General features: G+C 47.6%; 2 protein-coding genes across 13 annotated transcripts in view; both read right to left on the bottom strand.

Moving 5' to 3' along the window:
* Positions 1 to 3,994, bottom strand: part of ITGB4 (integrin subunit beta 4) — a 31,331-nt gene extending 27,337 nt beyond the window's left edge. For 7 of the 11 annotated variants that reach the window (XM_061366894.1, XM_061366902.1, XM_061366895.1 and 4 more), the window contains exon 1: positions 3,700 to 3,994. In XM_061366894.1, the coding sequence (XP_061222878.1) occupies positions 3,700 to 3,839 (140 nt within the window). In that variant the 5' untranslated portion in view covers positions 3,840 to 3,994. Of the gene's footprint in view, positions 1 to 1,307; positions 1,388 to 1,745; positions 1,909 to 3,699 lie in introns of those variants that run through there. The other 4 variants (XM_061366898.1, XM_061366899.1, XM_061366896.1 and 1 more) reach the window with 2 other exon arrangements.
* A 4,795-nt stretch (positions 3,995 to 8,789) lies between these two features.
* SAP30BP (SAP30 binding protein) overlaps positions 8,790 to 21,736 on the bottom strand; it is a 32,395-nt gene continuing 19,448 nt past the window's right edge. For both annotated transcript variants that reach the window (XM_061366934.1, XM_061366933.1), the window contains 8 exons: positions 20,790 to 20,832; positions 16,305 to 16,393; positions 13,639 to 13,730; positions 13,131 to 13,191; positions 12,585 to 12,636; positions 12,154 to 12,212; positions 10,120 to 10,204; positions 8,790 to 9,447 (listed from right to left, as the gene is read on the bottom strand). In XM_061366934.1, the coding sequence (XP_061222918.1) occupies positions 9,266 to 9,447; positions 10,120 to 10,204; positions 12,154 to 12,212; positions 12,585 to 12,636; positions 13,131 to 13,191; positions 13,639 to 13,730; positions 16,305 to 16,393; positions 20,790 to 20,832 (663 nt within the window). In that variant the 3' untranslated portion in view covers positions 8,790 to 9,265. The remainder of the gene's footprint in view (positions 9,448 to 10,119; positions 10,205 to 12,153; positions 12,213 to 12,584; positions 12,637 to 13,130; positions 13,192 to 13,638; positions 13,731 to 16,304; positions 16,394 to 20,789; positions 20,833 to 21,736) is intronic.

Genomic DNA, 21,736 nt, shown 5'->3' with positions numbered 1-21,736 from the left:
AACCATGGGGTGCTTCAGATAAACTACTGGAGCAACGAGATGGAGGGCTGGGTTGGAGTGTCCCATCCTCACCCCTTCCCACTGCTGGGAAGGACAAGGCTGAAGCTGGGCATCACCCTGGGGTGGACTGGGGAGAGGAACCAAATAAGAGGTTATGATGAGTCACGAGGTCATGGTAGGAGCCTCGTCCCAGCTGCCATGGGGGGGACACCTGGCAGGTTGGGGATGTGGGAGTAGGAAAGCAAGGAAAATGAAAAAGAAAAAGCTCTCAGAGCAGCCTTTCCTCCCTCTGGTGGGCATTGCCTTTTTTATGGCTTCAGACCCTCCATGCTTCCCTGCGGCGCTTTGGGGTTGCATATGGGACTGACAGCCTGGTAGATGGGAGGCATCTGTAGGAGCATCTGTTCACCCGTGTGTTGTGCTTGAGCATCACGGGACACAGACCAGGACCACAGCTCGTTTCCTCCCTTCCCAGGCTGCTCCCTCCCCAGCACATGCAGCGGCACGGAACTGCCAGGGGCTGTGCTCTGGAACTTGAAAGCGCTCAGATGCCTAGGCAGCTATCAAAAACCTGACTCCCAAATCAAAGCATTGCTGAAACACAGACTCACATTTGTCTGTGATTTTCCCCCCTCATCCATTCCCCCCCCTTCCCCAGGTGGGCCTCAGCAGCTGGGAGGTTCCATGCAAGTGTCACCGTTTGCTGGTTCCAGCAAGAAAGGGATCTCAGCCCTTTGGTCAATCTCCAGACTTCAGAAAGCCCCTGGCATCCTCCAGCAAGGGACCAAACAGCAGGGCCCAGCCTGGGGACCCACACGGAGCTGCTGGGAGCCAGGGAGCAGCTGACAGCACCCTGTGCCAGCTGCGGTACCGTGTCCTATCTCTGCCCCCTGGTTCGGGCAGGGGGAGCCCTGAGAGGCTGGCAGCAAGTCCAGGACTCTGCCTATGGGTCCTGCCTGCATGCCAGCACAGCCCTGGGGCCCTCCTGTCCCCCACCTGCTGCTCCCAGCACATTCTCTGCTGCTTTGACCCCAACAAGATGCTTTTCCTCTCCCTCACTTCCATGGGTGCCTCTCATGCATCTTTTCCCCCACCTAACCTGTGCTGGTCTGCTCCCTCACACCAACCTTTCCATACATTTCCCTATCTCCCATCCCCTTTAGATCCACCAGCCCACGTATACCCTATCCCCTTGTGGCCTTTTCCTCCAGGGTCACCGTCTACCCTTGCTCCCCCTCACAAAGGTTCTACAAATGAACCTCTGTAGATTCAGCAGGTCGGAGCCACCTTTGCACAGTTCCACTTACGAAAGCTTTCGCTGGGTGCCAGCTCCAATGTTGCCTTTCCCCTGGGGAGCAGGACAGACTGAGACAGCAACCTTTGAAACCTGCAACAAAGGCTCCCCAAAGGGCTCTGCTCTGCCTTACCGCACTATGGTACCCCCACCCTCTGCTCCACACCCCCCCCCCCCAAAAGCCTGCAGAGGCAGCCTCTGCCCATGCAGCCCTGCAAAGCCTGGCTCAGTCTCCAGCACTGCCCTTCCAGCTGCCTGAGGGGCACAGGACAGCATCCGACAGCCAAACCCAGGGAACAAGCCAGCAGGGAGCTGAGCCCCTCACTCCATGCCCTGCCTACCTGCCCATGCAAGGAGCCTCCAGTGCCTCATTTCATCCCTCGGTTAGCCAACACAGTGAAATTCAAGCAAGCTGGACACTAAAGAGCATGGATGAATTAATTCCACAAACCTCATTAGCGCTAAGTCTGACTCAGTGTCCAAATCCTCTGCTGCAGCCCGAAAAACAGGCACCCACACACCAAGCCAAGAAATTCCTCTGAAGGCAGAGGGGGAACGTGCTGCTTTGCTGCTGCAACTCGATTTCCAGTCTTGGCCTCTTCTTTATTCTTTTTTTCTTTCCCCTTCGCTCGTCTTTGTTTTCTGTCCCCTTTCTTTCCCCGGTTAAATGTCAGCCTCCAGGCCGGCCGGGAGGGCAGGCACACCTCGATCCCGCCTGCCTCCCGCTGCCTCCCGCACCCGCCAGTCCAATATCGACTCTGTTCTTGCTCCTCTCGCCTCCAGAGCTGCCGCTTCTCCCTCCCGCGGGCTGGCGGGGAGGAAAGGTGGGAGCAGCAGCAGTGAGATCAGACCGCAGGTGAGGACGAGCTTTATCCCAGCCGGGGAGGAAAGGGGTGCCCGTGACTCAGGGCTTGGCATTCCTCCCTCACACACCTGGACGGGCAGGCGCAGCCGCCCGGACCCTCCCTCTGCACAAGCACCATCCCACAGGAAAAGGGCTGAGCGGGACAGGGCTGTGGGGTACGGGCAGCGCCAGCCGCTTGCCTTTGCCTGGCTGCGGGAGCTTTCTCCTCCACAGGCAGGAGCGGGGCCGTTCCCGCAGCACACAGGGAGCTCACAGCTGGAACACCGGGTAAATTCCTGCCACGACACCCACCTGAGCGCAGCCTCTGCACCGTGCCTGCAGAGAAGACAGATCCACATCTGGCTTTACCCAGGGCACAAGCACAACGGTCCACCCCACATCTGCTTGTGGGTCAATGCAACCCCTTCTAGCACCCTGAGACCCACCCACAGCTGCCCCTAATGCATCCTACCATGGCCCAAGGAGCAGCAATCCCACAACTGCACCCAGCCCTTCTGCTGGGCTGGATCCCAAACTCCTTCCCCAGCCAAAGAGCAGCAGGGTTCAGAAGTTCCTGTGGTGCAGAGGGTACACATACCTGGTAGATGCAGTAGCAGAGGCTGTGTTTTAGCTTCCTGATAAACCCTCACAAGCAAAAACTGCATTCCCTGCACTTCAACACAGACAACAGCAACAGCCAGATGAAAAGCTCACATATTTCCTGCCTGCGCTGGAGGTTCAAAATATAAGCAGGGCAATTTTTGCCTCTGTTATCAGTGTAGCACCACAGAGGCTGCTGAGCAACTTCATGGTGGCGGTGCCCAAGCACTGATTGCAATGAAAGTGAGTAGCAAGATTCCTTTCACTACAAGAAATATGAAGCTCAAATAAATATGTGTAAACTGATTAAGCCCGAGGGAAAAGGAAGATGTGCTTGTGCCATTCAAAACTGCAGCAAACGGGAAACAGGTCGGGGCACAACTGAGGATGGCTCAGGCAGCATAACTCCGGTGTTTCACGGTTTCTGAACACTTGACTTCACACCCTCAACATGATCCTGGCCCTTTTAGAGATGCAATTTTTTATCTTTAAACAAAAATTGTGAAAATTAAGGGGGTTTGTTGCCAGGTTTTGTAAAACCCCAACAGACATTTCCTGCAATGTGAGAGCTGGGACATGAGGCTGCAATACTAAAGCTGCAGCAGTGGCAGCTGGAAAAGAGCAGATTGGTACTGGTGAGGGGCTGAAGGCAGAGGGTCCACCCTCGGGAGCACGGCAGGTCAGGGATGTGAGCAGACAGACCACACAACTGTGCCTGCTCACCTCCCCTGCTCCACCAGGAGCTCACGTCAGCCCCAGCCTGTTACCACCATGGCTCTCCTCTGCTGCCACTGGGGCAATGCTGCTGTACACTAGAGTTAAAAAAAGCCAATTTAGGTTACAAGCAAGAACCGTATTACTAAAACACAAACAAACAAAACCCACAAAAAAAACCCAAACAAAAACAAAAAACAACCATCAGGAACCCTGGAGCCAACCAGAAAAGCATGGGAGCAGCTACCTTCCACCATGGTATTCGGTGACCTTGGTTTCTGGCTGCTCTCCTTTCTCCACCTGAGATGGAAGATGTCTTATCTGCTCTAAGGTATCTCTGGTGTCACCTACAGACACTCTGACTGCCCCATGGCTGCCTGACACCATCTCTCTCCCCTTCCTCCCTGCAGCAGCAGGGCAGGACCAGCTCCACTCAGCATCTCCAGCTGTAACAAGCAGCCTGGTTACTCACCACAGGTGCTGCCAGAAGAGCCCAAGATACTCATTTTGCATCCTTCTTAGAGACACTTTTCCCCAGCCTCTCAGAGAGCTCTGAGAACAGAGCATGAATTTCCAGAGACCTGTGGCTGACCTGTATGCAAGCAGGCATTTGCAGGGCTGATAAAAGGCACTTTTCTGGTATGAAGACAGCACTACCACCAATCTTTAAGGCAACAAAGCAGAGAGGATTTAGAAATTATCAGTAAGTGGTCATAAGAATGTAACAGGTTTCACTTCATAGAATCCCAGCCTGGTTTGTGTTGGAAGGGACCTTAAAGCTCCTCCAGCTCCAACCCCTGCCAAGGGCAGGGACCCCTTCCACTGGAGCAGCTTGCTCCAAGCCCCTGTGTCCAACCTGGCCTTGAACACTGCCAGGGATGGGGCAGCCACAGCTTCTCTGGGCACCCTGTGCCAGCGCCTCAGCACCCTCACAGGGAAGAGCTTCTGCCTAAGAGCTCAGCTCAGTCTCCCCTCGGGCAGGTTCAAGCCATTCCCCTTGGCCTGTCCCTCCATCCCTTGTCCCAAGCCCCTCTCCAGGTTTCCTGCAGCCCCTTTAGGCACTGGAGCTGCTCTCAGGTCTCCCCTTCAGGAGCCTTCTCTTCTCCAGGCTGCCCCAGCCCAGCTCTTTAAGAACAAATTCTAAACACTGTTGTTTTATGAGTTGCCTTTCAGGGAACTTCTCCCAAGTGTTTCCACTGTGGAAGAAGAATGCTTGAAACGCTCAAGTTTTTGTGTTGGTTCCATACCTTGCACTTGCTGTCTGCTGGACCATAAACTTGTGCTTTTAAACAGAGGATAGGCTCTGCAGAGAGGAAGCAGCAGCAGATTTTGCTGCAGATGGCACAACTAAAGCTCACAGCCGCTGATGGGGGGGACGTCACACCTATAAATCAGTGATCTGCTGATCTAGAGATGTTCCACCTGGGAGTGAGAAGAAGTTGCTCTACCCCTCACAGTAAATTACTGTGTTCCCTGCTGAGGCTCCCAGTCTGAGTGGCAATTACTGGTAATTACAAGTGATTTTAGGGTTAATTCTTTTTTTTAAATGCCACACCAACTTGTACAGAACCTTCCTTCTTTCTCTCCTGCCACTGCAGTTTGCATGGAGGCAGCTCTGGGGCTTCTAGGTCTGTATTGAGCAGTTAGAGCCAAGATCCCAGTGCTGGAGCCTGTTCATCCCCTTTCTGAACTCTGTAACAAGACGCACTGCTAAAAGAAATACTCAATCCCATAGCTGCACTGTACAGTGTAGTGGCAATATCCTGCTACCTGGCATAAATTTAAGGAGTGTTTAACAATATACTATTAGTGTACATTAATGTGCACATAATTTATTGCACTAAGTTGTGCTTAATATCATTACCCAAGTAATTAAAAGTGCAGGATGAAATCTGCTTCCATGTTCTCTTCCTCAGCCTTTTGCCAAAGACAGCATTAACTATATGTCTGTTTTGCAGTGGATGTTCCTGTCAGGAGCACACTCCTAAAGGAAAATCTCTTTGCTGAACATCACTGATCCCTATTTTGCTCTGGGATGGGCCAGCAGCAAGAGGTAAGCTACTGCAGGGTTACTTTAGTGGCTTACCCAGCTGTCAGAAGGCTGGAAGCACACTGGTGTTATGTCTGAAGGATTTCAGCAGACAGCCCACCTTTCCTCCCAGTTTGTATTGGCCCCATTCAATAATGTGGGTGAGGGTCTCCTGAGGAGCCTACAAACACAAACAGGGAGAGGAGTTGGGCTCTCACCTTCATCATGCTCTCCAACCACTGCAAGTGGCTACACAAAGCTAAGAGAGGTTAAAAGTCCCAGTAACTTCACCTTTTATCACTGCACCAAAAGGCAGGCTCCTTTTCTCCCTACAAAGAAGGAAGAACAAGCTTGGTAGAGGACGGACAGCCAGTCAGACGCCTTCCATGTGAAAAGGCAAAACCTTTTCTTGTGAAATCCTGGTATTCTGCTGTTTATTGGCAAGAGAGAGCAGGAGGCCAGCCCCAGCCAAAGACAAGTTCCAAGTAAACAAAGACTAAATGTTGGAAGTCATCATGTCCACGGTTCTTGCTTAGAACAAAAGGAAGGAAGTGGAATATAAACAGAGGAACAGCGGCACTGGCAAGGCCTGAGATGGAAAACGGCTCTGTAGGAGTCATGCATGCCTGTGCTGGTGTAAACATTCCCCAGAAGGAAGAGATCTCACACCTCAATAGCAACTTATTTAACATCAGGCAGTCTTGGAGAGCCCTACTGCACAGCATCTCTTTCTCTGGAGGTAATGCCTCTGGGCTGTCCTGGTTCACGCTGTTCAACAGGAGTGAGCAGCCTCTGCCCTTGGGTCGATTTCTGGGCACATCACAAGGACCATCTGTTTGAGGGGCTTCGCAGGAGCTGCAACTTCTTGTCCCCTGCAATGCCCAAGAGCTGGAAGGGAGCTTGTGCCAGTGTCAGCAAACCAGATGTCACTGAAACCATCACCTCCACCTGCGGGAGCCCACTGTGCCCTCCGCAAAGCCTCGGTACGACCCAAAGCCTGGGCAAGGAAGACTTCTTCTGTTTCATTTTTTGTAGTCTTGAGTAAATAACTCCCATAGAACAGTACAGCAGCAGTCCAAGTAAAACATAGCTTGAGGTGCTCCCATTTTATGGTTTGAGGTGCGGCTGGCAAGGGCTGCCCTTCCCCACCCACTCTTTCGGGGAGACAGCAACAGCTAGACATAAAATAAAAGCAAGTCCTGAACATACAAAATCCCTTCTCACCACAGCATCAAAGGAGGGCAGATCTCCAAATCACAACGGGAAAGGAAAGCAACACCTCAGGGCGTGGAGGTGGGAGAAGACTTCAGAAGGTAGAGTGAGAGCAGGACCAGCCCTGCCAGAGGTGATTTCATTATGGAAGCTCTCCTCCGTGTGCTGTGCAGCCTGGCCTGGCGCAGGCACACATCAAATGTGGAGTTTCAGCTAAGAGAAACCTGCGCAGGCCAGGAGACACCCATGCTTAAAGGCAGTAAGCAGAGAGAAGCCCCATGACTCCAAGGAGCATGAGTCTGTAACTCTCAGGCAAAGAAATAATGAAAATAGGACTGGTTTTACCCTCCTGGGTACAGTGTCCCCGTGGGAGGAGAGGCAAGAATGAACATCTACAGCACTGCTACAGGCACAGCACTTCAACACCCGGCAGCTGCCACATAGCCCTGGCACGATCCCAGCCATGCAGATTCCCAACAAGCCAACCAGCCAAACCTCCCCTTGGAGGTTTCATGAGCAGGAAAGGATCCTTCTTCCCTCAGGACATTCTTGCACACCTAAAGCTCCCTCCATGTGTCTCTGTTGTGCTGACTGATTGCAGCCAAGTGCAATCACCTTCTTGGAGATAGGAAAGAGCCTTTTTGCTAGAACTGGAGTTTCCAACCTGTGTATCCATCTATTACTTCCGAAAGGAACACACAAGATAAACAAGAGCAGCAAGCTATTGTACTGGCTGCAAGTCTGTTACATAATGGTTGGTGTCTCCACTCCAGCTTCTTGAAAGGGAGTGAAAAACCCCAACCAACCCATCACACACGTTTCAAGTTGCCCTCTGCACTGTGGGTAGCGAACACTCTCCTGTGAGAGCTCAGGGGCTGGCTGCCAAAGTGTGGCATCACTCAGCCCGCCCTCATGCAGAAGCCCGTTACTGCTGCTCCAGGTGCCTCACGGCCATCTCTGCTCAGCACGCTTCAGCAGAGCTGGGTTAGGGATCTTTCTCCTTATTCTTCTATGTACCATAGAATCACAGAATGGCTTGTGTTTAAGGGACCTTAAAGCTCACCCACAACCATGGTCTAAGAATTAAAGTCCACTGAAATAATCTGGTGTGATCACTGCAAAGAAGAAAAAAAGGCCAGGTGAGCAGCTGGCTCTCTGCACATACGGAACCAGTCAAGTTACTCCTCCCCTCACCTACCTCAAAACAAGGAACAGTCCCCTTCACCCCTGCCTGTTGAGCTCCTTTTCAGGAGGTGGGCCTCTAAAGGTGATGGTTTTATGGAAGGCCCAGGTGCGAGTGCTAGTTTGTTCAACATGCAGAAATAGGGGAGCAGGGGGGAAGAACCAAACGAGGCAGTAAGAACAGCTGAATTTCCAACTATCGCAGAACACCACCTACAACAAAAGTATCTCATTCAGGATCAGTTTAATGTCCTTCCCCGCCTCTCCCCACCAGAGTCCAAGGTTTAGAAAAAGACTGATGATGTGAAGCAGCCTTCGTGCCATCCCCACTCCCATGGAGTTATCACACACTCACCTGTAGCCCAGAGCACAACAAAATCTGTGGCTGCCCCATCCCTGGCAGTGCTCAAGGCCAGGCTGGACAGAGCTTGGAGCAAGCTGCTCTAGTGGAAAGCATCCCACCAAGATGGGAAATGTAGACACCTCAATGACACCAGGTTTGGTTGTGTGTGGGGTTTGGTTTTTTTTTGTTAATTTGTTTTTTAAGACTTCCATTTTTAGAATATTTTTTTTTGCCACATAGGTAAGATTTATACAATAACATTTTCAACTGAAAATACTTCTTTCACAAGAGTGGAGCAAGCAGTAACTGCCATGTGTGCATTTCACAGTACATCACTGTCTAGCATAAAGATGGACAATACCACAAGTAAGATCACTCTCCTCTTATTCACTGACCAATCTCATTCTGTAGCAATGGAAGTGTTATCGAACCTCTGCAGCTTACTGGTTCTACATAGAAATCTCCATCCCTGCAAGACTGCCACAGGACTATTTCAGCACAGTTTCCTCAACATTTACTATTTAACATGTGGCACCACGATCTACACAGACGCACACACAGGTACAGATGACAGTACTGTAATAATCTACATTCACGGATGTAGATCTCTTCAAGTCTCTGCTACACAGTTGAAGATGGACACTGACCAATCGTCTTTGCTTTAATTCCCTTGGAACTGAGTTAGCACAGTTTGCTTTGTGCCCCTTCTCCCTCCCTGCCCCCCCTTCCCCATAAACCAGACTTACAAGTAGGGCAAGGCCCTAACACAGCAGTTTAAAAGGCTGACTCCAGATACCAGCTTCATCCAGCACAACACACACAGACTAGTTCTTCTCCCAGCAAGAAAAGGCAGAAGCATTTTCCACAGCAGTCCATTCCTGTGGGCACACAGCTGGCATGCCTGCTCCTGCCCCCATTCCTTCCAAAGGGAACTGTGGTCTGCTGCAAAGAATCTTGTCAACTTTTCCCAAAGGCAAAAGCTACCCCTCCCCTCCAAGAGCAATGGCAATGACAATTAAGTCCAAAAATCCAGGCCCAGCACACCAGTCATTGCTTTGCCTTTTTCACAATGGTTCCAACAGCTGATATGACCGTAGTTTTGGATCCACTCGCGCTGGTTGTCACTGTGACAACACCTGGCAGTGTTGCAGTAGTGGTGAGAATGGTGGGCTGAGCTATTGTTGTTACAGGGATGGCCGAGTCCCACTTGCTCTTCCTCTTCTGGGCATCTGTGTATTTGATTAGATCAAGCAAGAGAGGATTAGCATTATGTTCCAGGTCACCAATCCCTTCTTAACACCCTGTCTAGCCAACTCTTAACATACCACTGCTTGACTAGACAATCTTCTCTCACATTTATTTCAGCATTCACTGGCAGTAAATGTTGAGGAGGGAAGACAAATTTATACCTCAAGAGTCAAAGTAAAACTCTACACCTGAACTCCAGCCAAATGAAAGCCAGGTTCACTCCCTGCCCCAAAGCATATTTAATTTTAACAGAGCACATGTATCCCAGTTGCTCAGGTACAGGCACAGGACACGCTACACAGCCTCTGGTATTTTTTCTCCCTTCCTCTCAGCTTAAAAGGCAGGAGGTAGGCAGGAGAATGATTTTCAGTCTTTCCAAATATCTTGAGATGTATCAGCCCCAGGAATACAACCACGGGTATCAGCAAGTTTCTTGACCCACTAATAAATCTTTTCACTATCCTACCTGGCCCTAGTCCTTCATTCCAGAAGGACAGCCATGGGATATAGGGACTAGAGAAAAGCTAGTCCATCAGCCCTTGAAGAAATACTTCCTTGCATTATATACATAATAAAGAGCCCTCAGGCTTTCCAGAAAGCACTAATCCAGGCAGTACAGCAGCTTAACAGGAACAATCATATCTGTTCTTTACCTCCCACAGTGGTACTGGCTGTTGTGGTGGTTGTAGAAGCGGCACTTGTTGTTGTACCCTTTTTTGTGCCAGTCACAAATTCAATCTGGGAAGGGAGAGACAAGTAGGAGAACAGGTAAAAGACAAAAACCGAATCACAGTCTTGTTAACTTACACTGCCACTCTGTTTTTAAAAAACGATTTTAATGTTATGTAGGACACTGGCCTCTGAGCTGTCATGCAGGAAGATGTAGACCGCAGGCCAAAACGTACTGAAGTCATGATCACTCAAGATTCCTGCAACCCAGCTCTAAGTCAGACACAACAGAAGTGTGTTTTTTACCTGTTATAAGCATAGGAATTAGATATAGCTCAGAAAGATCCTGGTCATTAAAGAATGCGTTTGTACAGTTAGAAGTTCCCCTCCTTTTTTGCTTTTAAGAAACACACCAAGTGCCAGGTCCTACACCTGGGTCGGGGCATTCCCACGCACAGCTACAGGTTAGGAGAACAGATTCAGAGCAGCCCTGCAGAAAAGGACTTGGGGGAGTTGGTTGATGAGAAACTTAACATGGGCTGGCTTTAGTATGCACTTGAGCCCAAAAACCAACCATGTCCTGGGCTGCATCTAAAGGAGCATGACCAGCAGGTCAAAGGAGGTTATTCCACCCCTCTACTCTGCTCTTGTGAGACCTCACTTGGAGCATTGTGTGCAGTTCTGGTGTCCTCAACATAAAGAGGACATGGAACTGTTGGAACAAGTCCAGAGGAGGCCACGAGGATGATCAGGGGCTGGAGCACCTCCTGTATGTCAGCCTGGAGGAGAGAAGGCTGCATGGAGACCTCATAGCAGCCTTCCAGTATCTGAGGGGGGTCTATAAGGATGCTGGGGAGGGACTCTTCACTAGGGACCGTAGTGATAGGACAAGGGGTAATGGGTTAAAACTTAAAACAGGGGAAGTTTAGATTGGACATAAGGAGGAAGCTCTTTACTGTAAGGGTGGTGAGGCACTGGAATGGGTTGCCCAAGGGAGTTGTGAGTGCTACATCCCTGGCGGTGTTCAAGACGGAGCTGGACAGAGCTTTGGGTGATATGGTTTAGTGCGAGGTGTCCCTGCCCATGGCAGGGGTTTGGAACTAGATGATCTTAAGGTCTTTTCCAACCCTAACTATTCTATGGTTCTATGATTCTATGCAAGACAAGTCCATGCCCAATTCACTGTGACTGCATCATCACAGGAAGCCTGGCAACAAGAGCTACAGCACCATGAACCCTCACACTTTCAACACTGCAGATAAGAGCAAGGATGTAATAGATACCTGGGTTATTGTGCAAAAACCAAAACAATACAGAGCATGCACTGCAAGGAAAAAAAAAGATACCTCCATGTACTGAATATTGAAAAAGTCTTCTGCAAGGTGGGATGATATTCCCTAACCTTAAACAGTTTTCTAATACCAGCCACCGGCTTAAAGGAAACATAACTGAAGGACAAGAATAAAATCTTCCAAAGCTTGTCTGTGTTGTTTTGGGGGGGCACATAAGAATTCACATTTTGTGAAAAGCCCAGCTGAAGTTAAAATAGGCCAAACATTTCCAGAAATTAGAATCAGAATAGTAATATCAAGGAGAACAGAAAGCAGATAAAGCAGATACTCTCTCACAATGAGATATGGTGAGGAAATTAAGCTATAACTGGGCTATGCCACCAAGCAAAATGTTATAGATTAAGACACAAAACAAAAAAAGCAAGCTGTTTTTTATGCATTATCTTGTCTGCGTTTGGCTTACTGAGCACCATTTTAACACCTCTGGTTTTGAAATACTGACAAAGCAGAAGGAAATCCAGGGGAATAAATCTGGATAACTGGACCTATAAGGAAGGGAACTTGGATCTGTGCAACTTGGAAAAGGACATACAAGAAGGAAGGAGAGAATCAGGGAAAAACAAGAAGTACAAACACAGTTCGTAAGAGCAAAGCAATAAAATGAAACTCAGCAGGCACAGAAACAAAACCCCTGCATCTCTGCCTCTTTTGGTTTTGAATATTCACCTTTGTGCGTTCTTTCTTGGCCTTCTCCAATTTGTCCATTTCAATCTTCTGGGCTTTAGCTGAGAAAGATCAGAAGTTAAAAGAAGCACTAGAAACAGTAAAAAACTCACTCACTTCCCATCATAAACAATAAAAACCTTGTGTATAGAAAATTAAACTACCATGAAACTAACTACTGTTTTTTAATCAAAGCATTACTGCACTAAATTAATGATTTAAGAGATGAAAACCTTGAAAAACCAATTTAAATGAAACAGCTTTTCAGACTGACGAAGCATCAATAACATTCAGGCACATCCAACAAGAATTAAGTAATTAGAGAAGCATGTGATGACTTCTTATTTATAAAAGAAGTGAAGACTCCAGTGCAGTTAATTAACAACAAAACACAAAGAGCCAAGTTAGGATAAAAAAGACTTCCTTTTAATTACCTAATGCCTCATAATAGGAATCCTCTGACCAGCCATGAGGATCAAACATGTCCTAAAGAGGAAAAAAAAACCCCAAACCAGTCAGATTAGGGCTATTTCCACACACACAGAGCCCAGTTCAAAAACGTTTTATGAATTTCTGTTCACTGATGATATTCACTACTGTCTTCTTGTACCCCAATGACACAAAGACCACATCAGCCCTTTTATAGGACCATGTTCTGTTATGAGGGAAAAAAAAGCATTGAAGCCAAAAGGACGCTGGGGAAAGTCATGCATTTTTCTGCTGCTCAGCTTCTATCTCTCCCTACAGCATTTCACATGAATCTCCACACTTCAGCAGTTTTTGTTCAGAATTACTGTAGCAAAGTTGAAGGCACTGAGGCTCAGTACAGCAGAAAAATGTTCACTTCTATGCAGAGGATCAGACTAATATTCCTTTAAAGGACCTCTAAACAGGCAGGCTCAGTAAAGCCTGAGTAAAATCTTACACCTGTATATTACCTTTTAACCATTTCCTTGCCAGTCAAAAGTATGGCACCTCACCTTTGGATAATTTGTACCCAGTTCATCAATTGAACAAAACTGGATCAGCTTTTCATAGATGCTGCAAAGGAAAGACGAGAGTTCAGAACAGAGCCAGTGAACAGAAGCGTTTCACATTTGCTAGTAGAAAGAGCTTGTCACCTCTTCACACTGCAAGAGGAAAACCAGAACCTGGGAAGCTACACTTGCTATGATGGATGTGGCATGCCATTAACCACATTTTTCTCACTTCCCCCAAATAAAGCTCCCTGAACAGACATCTTCTAACATACTTCAGCCAAAGCCTGTACATTTAAAAGCTAACCACCACACCAACTCTAGTTGCTGCCTCAAAGAACACAAATAAGTTTTACTTTTCCAGTTACCATCAAATTATGTCTGTCTTGTTTTTGTAAGCAGTACTACTTCTTGCTCAGGATCCTGTTTCTGCTATAACTCCAGTAAAGGGGAAAATTATGGGAATTTGCTCTGTGGTGCTTTGGTCACACAGTAAAAGACGGCCACTGACCTGGGGTTACGGAACTCCTTTTTCCTCTGAATGATGTAGTTCATATCCATGCCCTCTTTTATTTTCCTCTCATATAGCTTTTGAATTTTATCCTAAGGGAGAAAGATTATAGGGTGAGCCATTATGAAAATGTGGCTCATTTCAGCTGACTTTCAAAAGTGTCCATGTGGAAACAAACCAACTGAATCAGTGACCTCCTTGCATGGAGCAAGGATTCCACCTCTCCCCTAAGGCCAGGCAGGCTGATTAGTATAGCCACTCCCTTCTTTAAGGTCTGAAAGTATCCTCATGAACTGTCTGGATGGGTAAGGGAATCCATCTTTCTGAAGGCTTCAGGGATCAAAGATTCACATGAGGCAGTAGCGCACACCCCTTCTGCCCAGTCTGTTGTTCCCCTTTATAGCTATGACTGCAGAGAAGTAGAAACCAGCTCAGAGACAGGTAAAATCCACAAAGGTTGCTCACAACTTAGTGACCACTACACCCACCTTCAGACTCAAGTGTACACCTGAAAAAACACGGTTGGGCTACACTGCACAGAAGGTAAGGGTCATGGCTACACCTGGGTAACATCAGCAGAGACAAGTTCTACTGAAGAGCCAGTGATCATTAGGCCAGTGACCAAATGTGATCATTAGGTATTGCTGCTGGTGTCTACTGGAGTAGACCTGCAGTCCTGTGCCCAGCTCTGGGGACACCAACATGAGGAGGGCATGAACCTGCTTGAGCGAGCCCACAGGAGGCACGGAGGTGCTGCAAGGACTGGAGCAGCTCTGCTCTGGAGCCAGGCTGAGAGAGCTGGGCTGGGTCAGCCTGGAGAAGAGAAGGCTCCTGAAGGGGAGACCTTAGAGCAGCTCCAGTGCCTAAAGGGGCTGCAGGAAACCTGGAGAGGGGCTTGGGACAAGGGATGGAGGGACAGGGCAAGGGGAATGGCCTGAACCTGACAGAGGGGAGACTGAGCTGAGCTCTTAGGCAGAAGCTCTTCCCTGTGAGGGTGCTGAGGCTCTGGCACAGGGTGCCCAGAGAAGCTGTGGCTGCCCCATCCCTGGCAGTGTTCAAGGCCAGGTTGGACACAGGGGCTTGGAGCAAGCTGCTCCAGTGGAAGGGGTCCCTGCCTGTGGCAGGGGTTGGAGCTGGAGGAGCTTTAAGGGTCCTTCCAACCATTCCATGATTCTGGCAGCCAACAGCTCTTAGGAACAATGTACTTGTATATCCCTGCTTTGGCACAAGTGACCAGTTAGATGGAATCAGCTTCTCTTTGCAGATGAGTCACACAGGAGTTTGCTGATGCCTGAATAAAAGAGGACTGTTAAGAGCTGACATGCAACTCCTATTTCATCAACCTTAAACAAAGCTTTATAAGACAAATTTTCATCCAGTCCTCATAAAATTAGCAAGAAGAAATTACACAATTTCCACATCCAGGACAAACATCATGAGGTTTGAAGGAACAACTGCAAAAGGTGAATTTGGGGAGTAGAAACAACTGGTATTGCCTTTTGTGCTCTCCCCATGAAGGCAGCAATATGGTTCATAAAGCCCACAGATGGGGACTTATGCAGTCAACTTTATAATAAGAAATGCTCCCTTTGGCATAGCTCAAGATACAGTTTATTAGAGAAAGAATCTGACAGAAGGAAAGAGCAAATAAACAGTGAGCAGCCTAGAACATTGTGCATCTCCAAAGAACAATCCCATCTCCATGTTCCAAATGCTCTAATAATGTGGTTTGCCCTGCTATCAGAGGACAAGTTCTCCTTTAACACAGTAAACTGTTGTCAAAAAGAAAGAAAATCGGCTTTATTTTGTCTACTCTCTGAAGATCTGTGCATTCCTCAGATCTAACCCACTCCAATTCACTGATGTCAGAACAGTAAAATCCTCTTACAGCCCAGGAGGAGGAATGGGCGTGCCATGTGTGAAGAAGAAAGCTTAACCTGGATGGTGAGTCGTTCTGAATCATCACTGTACATTAAGGGCTTGCTTTTGAGAGCACTCCAGAAGTAATTATTTACCTGTATTTCTACTGGGCAGATAACTGCAATTAAAATTCAAATGGGTGGTAGGAAACAGCAGCCCCTGATGTTTCATTTGTCCTCCCATCAGGAGGAAGAGAACAGAGAAGAAGGTTATTACGCGGTTGGTTACTGCAGTTATTTGAGTGTGCATCAGAGAGAAAACGCATTTGTTTTCTTTTGCTGCTTCTAAGTTACTGACCTTCCCCCTCAATGTTTATCATCTAGAGATACGTAGGTGGAAAAGGAATCCTGTCAATGCTGCCTTAACTATTCCAGTTTTGGGATTCTTGGGCCTGTACAGAAAAAGCAATGATTTGTTCTGTCCTACAGAGCTGAATGCGCTGAGGGAACAAGACAGCAGCCTTCACAGTAAACATCGCTTTCAAGCTACTGGTGGGATCACAAGCCATTTTAAAGAAGTGACCCACAGAGACTGGCAAACAGCTTTAAGCTTCTCAGATTCCTGAACTAGAAATGCTGTGAAGTCTAAAGCATTAACACAGTGCTCTCAAACTCAGCGTAGTAAACCCCAGCTTTGATGCTGGATTTTTATTTGCATAAAACACTGGGCAGAGTTCATCAACATCCCCCACCCCCCATACTGAACTCCAAGCCTTTTTAAACAAATAAAAGTGGACTTATACCAACCTGCAAGTGGTTAGAACATCTGCCAGGAGGCTCAGGAGGGATTTTGATCTCATCTGGAGACATGTTCCGCACCCTCTCTGAAAAAGAAGCTATAGAGAGCAAAGTGAGCATGAGTTCTGGCCATCCTGAAGGGAATTTAAGCCATGCAAATCATTAAACTTGCTTTATATCCTTGCTAGTGTTACTCTATTTTTGAGAGCAGCTGGGTAAAGGAGAGAATGGAATGCTGTCAACTGGTATTTGTGGTGTTATCAAAGTGCTGAGCAAGAAACAATTAACCTTAGATCATGTATTATCAGAAGAAGGATATGATGCTTGCTTGCTTGCTTGATACCTACCTCATACTGTGGCACACATTCTTAAAGCTTTATTTTCAGGGGTCTCTTCACCCCAGAACAGAAGTGTGAAAAGCTAAGCTACTTCCTGCTCGAGCTGCAATTGTTGATAAGATCCTCAAAGGCAAAGGATCTTCAGAGGAACAAAGGTTGGTTTCTGGAATGTACCTCTAAACCCTCCACTGTTCACCACATACTGCGCCCTCCACTATTCCAGGTCTTCCACATGCACTTTGAAGTCCTGCTCTGAACAGCAGAGACAACCTGGAACCTCTGACAAAACTTGTGCCAGGATACTCTCTCAGGGAGAATTGGGCTGTGTATGTGGATGATCACAGGATCAATCTAAAGCAGCCTGTCCCATTGCCATTTCTGAGGTGGCAATCACTCTGAGTACTATTTACTTCAAGACCTGCCTACATGAATCAAAATGGTTCAAGACTTGGTCCTTGAAGGCCCAAGGAACAAACCTCCCCAAGGCTGTCAGGAGTTAACCACAAGAAATTACATTTAATCTTTAGATTCACACGTCTTAACAGGCACTTTGATCTTTGTTTACCGAGTCAGCAAAGTTCAGTCTGATGCTAGAAAGAACAACTCGTTCTGCAGGACTGAGAACAGACGAGCACAGATTGCCAGATTTCTATAGCAGTTTGTGTTGGGATATACTAACAGAGTACCTGACTACCCTGTAAAGGTTAGTTTACAGAGTTACCAGCAAAAGAAACCATCACATTTCCCTCTACTGCTAGCTACTTTCCTGCTATTATGAGAAACCCTGGCAGTTTTCTAGCCAAATCTTGGAGCAGAGATTTGTACCACTTTTAATCAGCTGAGATTGTTCTTAACCATAATTCATACAGAGAACACATCCCAGAGTCACAGTCTGTAGCGGATAAAAGAGACCCGATGCCAGCACAGAAGCAATTTCAATCAAGCCATTCACATTTGCAGCTCCTGCATTATACATTCCTGTGTAAAAGCTGCCTGACCTGCAGTTCCAGGATGCCCAGGTTCAGCTCTTCTGACTAAAGCCCAGAGGGGCCCAAAGGACAGACAGAGCATTTGAGCAGAGCGTACTCTCCTGCCTTCCAGCACAGTGCTCCACAGCTGAGGTTACAGATAATCCATGCTACACAAGTCCAGTGCTACTACAGTTTCCATTTCTTTTGTCAAAATGAAATGCACTGAGGATGATATCATTTAGAGGTGCAAAGCTTGCAAGCGACCACTCATTCTAGTTGATCAAGATGTTGCTGAGGGGTTAAATTCTTCAGCAGTTGCTGGTACTGAACAAAAAGTGTCCTTTGGCATTTACTACGCGGGTGGCTCTATGGAAGAAGGGAAGCTTGCCAGAGCCCTGCAGATAGGCAGGCAAACTGGTGCTCCCTGAGAACAAGGCAGACACTTGTTAAAGCTTACAGCTGATGGTGGGGCAGGGAAGCCTCTGGTTTAATGAGAGTGTCAGGAATCCAGAAAGACAGTGGCAAATAGGCAGAAGTGTGCACAATAGACAGCACACTGGGCTTTCCGGAAAAGGTGAAAGCTGATTAATGGCTCAAGAGACTCACAGCATCAGCAGAAGCATTAAAAAAGGGCACAAGATTCAGACTTCATGAGGCAAAGAAAGGAACTAAAAAAAACCCCAACCCAACCAAAAAATCAAGCTTAGCTCTAGACTAGACATTCCTCAGGCTCTTTATCTTTGAAGATCACCCACAGAGCCACAGAGAAACAAAACATGTATGGGGAGGGGAACTGTGGGCTCATATAAACTCAGGAACTCCGTCTAGCCATCAAAGAAGTCAAAATCATAAGAGTGTGTTCAGCAATCAATTCATGCTCCTTTGAAACAAAAATACCATTGGAGGCAGAGCAAGAGCTTCCAATGAGATATTTTGACATGTGACTTCCAGGTCTTGGTGCCCATCTGCTCTTTTGTTTGAGTCAGTTGAAAGCAATCACCTATCATCAACAGTATGCTGATGGGGGAAAGCATCTCTGAGTGGCTTACAAGGAACCAGAACTAAAACATCCTTGTCTACTCCAATCCCCCCATAACTACACTCAAGCCTGGGTCAGCAAAGAGGCTACGTGCACCTCGCAAGCTGAACACTAACATTCATCATTACTCAGTTATTTCATCACATTGCAGCCAGACTGAAATGCCACATCAGTAGGAACAAAACGATGAGTTCAACCCCTTCGGGTTTATTTACAGTAAGGAAGTACAAATAATCCATGCCCTTGAGCAGTCCTCAAGCTTCCTTTCCAACAGACAGCAGAATGGCCTCTTCCCACCAGCTTTTTCCCTAGAGGAAGGGGCAACTGAGATTATCATTAAAATAATCCTGGAATTTGCAAATATGGCCACAGGCTCCTACATAAAAGATTTTGTGCTTTCAAAGTCCCAAGCAGCGCTTTCCACCATGTACAGAGCAGTAAATGCAGATGGACAGTTAACAAGGTGTGTCCTCACAGGAAACATCCAACTGCATTGTGCATCCTGTTATTTCTGCCAAGATCAAAGTTTTACTTTTCGTGAGTCAGCGCAGTGACACTGGCTGCAGCCTCTGATGGGGCCTGTGCTTTCTGGCTCATGGCCTAGAGGATCTCCATGTGGAGACCTCAGGAAGTTGGCTGTTGGCACGATTAATCACTACAGGCACACCCAGGCTCCAGCTCACAGTAAGTAAATATCTTCCCTAATCAGATTCGCAGTCCAGAAAGCATGAAGGCCAGAAAGCAGATCCCACAGCTTGAAGACAGTAGGAACCAATGCACTGCCAGGTCTGTAGCTCAAACACCCCGCTGCTGAATAGCACTGGCACTGGTGCTCAGCCTGTGCATTCTCCTCCAGGGCTATCTAAAAGTTAAAAATGTCATCAGCACAAGCACTAGGTGCTTGGAGTTTTTGTACAGCCAGTGTATGCACTGAGCAAGCTGAGATGTTCAGTTGTTCCTGAGCCTTGCATAGCTCTACAGTTAAGTATTAGGATATACCTAGGAAAGATTAATCATCTCAGCAGTTAGTGGAGAATATCTACTTGCCAGTTCTTGGTGAGGCATGGAAATGCTATATTTAACCTGCTTCAGTTCAGGGTTATTTGACCAGTATATCCAAGAGCACAAAAACATAGTGCAGAGCATGACAGGAAGTGCCACAAGGCAAACTGTGTGCTCACAGTTCAAAGCCTATGCTGGAGACATGGATGGAGGACACACAGTTTTATTTTCTACAGATGGGTAGACACATCTTAGTGAAGAGAAAACCAAAACAGGGAGCATAGGAACAGAGAGCTGGCTGTACCCAGACAGACTGAGGTGTTCATCAGCTGAGGCTAGGTAAAGCATTGTGCCGCAGGGCTCTGAGAGTAACACTGCTCACCAGACAGGATGAAGAATTCCTGTCTCTTGCAAGGTTTACTTGTATGCTGCATCTTTAGCAATCACAAGGGATACAGGCAGGATCAGGTGCCACTTTGTCTGTAACGGTCACACAATGCAAAAAAAACAACAAACAAGGGAAGACCTGGAAAGGGTGAGCAGAGGGACATGGCTTTGCCCTGGAGACAATAAACCAGTGGTGCTCGTCTCTAAAGCTGCGTTCTTTGGCATGCTCATCAAGTCTGCTTGGCATAAACCAGGGCGTGGGGGTTTCTGATTTCCTGGCACCAAAACAGCCGAATCAGAGGGAAGAACTGGAGGCAACAACATGCCAGTGAGTCACCCATCCATGGAAGGACACTAATTCTCCTTCTGCTGTGGGCTGAGCATTGCAGAAAGGGGGGGGGGGGGAGAAAGAGAGGGAGGAAGAAAAAGCGGAGGGGAAGAAGAAAAGGCGGCGGGGAGGGGGGAGGCTAAGAGCGAGGGAAGCAGCCCCAGCCCACTGTGTGTGTGTGGGGAAGCAGCCCCAGCTCAGTGTATGTGTGTGTGGGGGGGGAAGCGGCCCCAGCCTGCATTTTTGGGCATGGTACCTTTCTCCCAAGAAGACTTCAGTGAAAACATTCCCTGGAAATCAAACGTTGCAGAGCAGTAATTCCAACTGCAGCATTGTCAGGACAATGTGAAGATGCTTCTTACAAAGGGCAATACTAGAAGGTCTAGTTTGAAAAAAAACACAGGAATTAATACCTCTGTGTGAACTTACCAACTAGCTCCTGAGGATCTCTTTTCTCCAGTTCTGAGAGTTCCTGGTAAGAAGAGGAAAGAAAGATGGGGTTTTAGTCAAGGTATGCTTCTGGCCTCAATAGCTATAGAGTCCATTTGTTTAGAAATATACATATTACTTCTGAGACAAAAGAATAAAAATTAGGAATTAAATGCAAGGTATTAGAAAATAGGGCAATGTTTGTACCATGGAAAGTCAAAACCTAATAGGATGCTGTTTCCTAACAAAGTTAAGTGTCTAATGAAAGAATGAAGGCTTTGTTTCAATGACTCCTGGACACTCAGCTCTTTTTGAATTCCACAAAACCAGCTGTACTTGAAGACTTTTTTTCGTAACAGATCAGACCACAGATCCTTCATTTTTGGTGACTGGTCCTGGGCACCTCAATGTTTTAGAGCACAGCTAGCTAAACACAAGCTGGATCCAGCCCACAGAAAACTACTGAAGCCCTGGGAATGCCTAAGCACAGCCCTGTGCAACTGGCAGTCCTCTAAGCAGGGTCAGCAGGATGCATTCCCCAGAGGAACATGGAAACAGCCGAAATGCTCCCAGAGTGAGTGGCAGAGCATTATTACACTTGAGGGGAGCATGGACCGGCCTCCCTGCAGACACTCCAGGCCCTGCAGGGCCTCAGGGTGACACCGCAGGATTCACCCAGTGTGACAGTGCCAGGATTCCCTTCTGTAACTGAACTATTGAGGGTTTTGGACCATAAAGCCTCTACAAATCAGTATGCCAGGGAGCATGATGGTGATGCAGATCCTGTATTCCCATTTTGGAAGAACAATCCCACTATCAATTCTCTCTTGGCTCCTGCTTTCCAGGATCTGCTTTACCAGAAACTCAAGGGCAACCTCTCCTGGCCTGTGCCCTGTTTGGAGATCTCTACACAGCTAATTCACACAGTTTCACAGTATGTTAGAGAT

This window comes from Neopsephotus bourkii, unplaced genomic scaffold, assembly GCF_033783945.1.
Source record: "Neopsephotus bourkii isolate Nb327-2 ecotype Australia unplaced genomic scaffold, CSIRO-AGI_Nbou_v1 NB_1363, whole genome shotgun sequence".
Classification (NCBI taxonomy): domain Eukaryota; kingdom Metazoa; phylum Chordata; class Aves; order Psittaciformes; family Psittacidae; genus Neopsephotus; species Neopsephotus bourkii.
The sequence above is the reverse complement of the archived record's forward strand: the minus strand, read 5'-3'. Positions and strand labels throughout refer to the sequence as shown.